Here is a 1,074-nt window from a genome sequence, read left to right as displayed (position 1 = left end):
GTTGTGTGTGGATTGAAATATCCAGTTCTGTGGATTGTAATGTCCAGTTGTGTGTGGATTGAAATATCCAGTTCTGTGGATTGTAATGTGCAGTTGTGTGTGGATTGAAATATCCAGTTCTGTGGATTGTAATGTCCAGTTGTGTGTGGATTGAAATATCCAGTTCTGTGGATTGTAATGTGCAGTTGTGTGTGGATTGAAATATCCAGTTCTGTGGATTGTAATGTCCAGCTGTGGGTGCAGCACAATGTGCCAGTCAGCGCGGACTGAGATGTTCTGTTGTGTGGTGTGAGATGAGGTGGTCAGTGTGGCCTCAAATGTCCAATCGTGTTTTACGTGAGCTGAAGTGGTCATTGTGACGCAAGATGACCAGTTCCGTGAGTCGCCAGATAACCAGTTCCGTGAGTCGCCAGATGACCAGTTCCGTGAGTCGCCAGATGACCAGTTCCGTGAGTCGCCAGATGACCAGTTCCGTGAGTCGCCAGATGACGACCAGTTCCGTGAGTCGCCAGATGACCAGTCGCGAGTGGCGTGAGCTGAATCGGTCAGTAGTCGCTGGGACACTCCTCCGGGTGGAAGTATCCGAAGACGTTGAGCTCATACATGGAGGCCAGGATGGAGTAGGAAATGTAAACCGACATGAACAACACGCTGATCCGCTTGTCCAGCGTCCACTTGTTCAGGTGGATGGCGAGCAGGAGGAAGCCCACGGTGGACAGGAGAGTGCAGGAGGAGTAGACCAGACCTGGGGAGGACAGGAGAGTACAGAAGGAGTAGATCAGACCTGGGGGAGGACAGGAGAGTACAGAAGGAGTAGATCAGACCTGGGGGAGGACAGGAGAGTACAGAAGAGTAGAGGAGAGTAGAGGAGAGTACAGGAGAGTAGAGGAGGAGTAGACCAGACCTGGGGGGAGGACAGGAGAGTAGAGGAGAGTACAGGAGAGTAGAGGAGGAGTAGATCAGACCTGGGGGAGGACAGGAGAGTAGAGGAGAGTACAGGAGAGTAGAGGAGGAGTAGATCAGACCTGGGGGAGGACAGGAGAGTAGAGGAGAGTACAGGAGAGTAGAGGAGGA

At 52.0% G+C, this 1,074-nt stretch overlaps 1 protein-coding gene across 1 annotated transcript in view; it reads right to left on the bottom strand.

Moving 5' to 3' along the window:
- Positions 1–9: 9 nt before the first annotated feature.
- The window catches only part of LOC101856105 (probable sodium/potassium/calcium exchanger CG1090), a gene marked incomplete at its 5' end in the record, with an annotated part of 4,526 nt that continues 3,461 nt past the window's right edge, over positions 10–1,074 (bottom strand). The window contains 1 exon segment of the mRNA XM_013084431.2: positions 10–745. Coding sequence (XP_012939885.1) covers positions 546–745 — 200 coding nt within the window.

The sequence above is a fragment of the Aplysia californica genome, unplaced genomic scaffold (assembly GCF_000002075.1).
Source record: "Aplysia californica isolate F4 #8 unplaced genomic scaffold, AplCal3.0 scaffold00292, whole genome shotgun sequence".
NCBI lineage: Eukaryota > Metazoa > Mollusca > Gastropoda > Aplysiida > Aplysiidae > Aplysia > Aplysia californica.
This window is presented reverse-complemented; position numbering and strand designations above follow the sequence as displayed.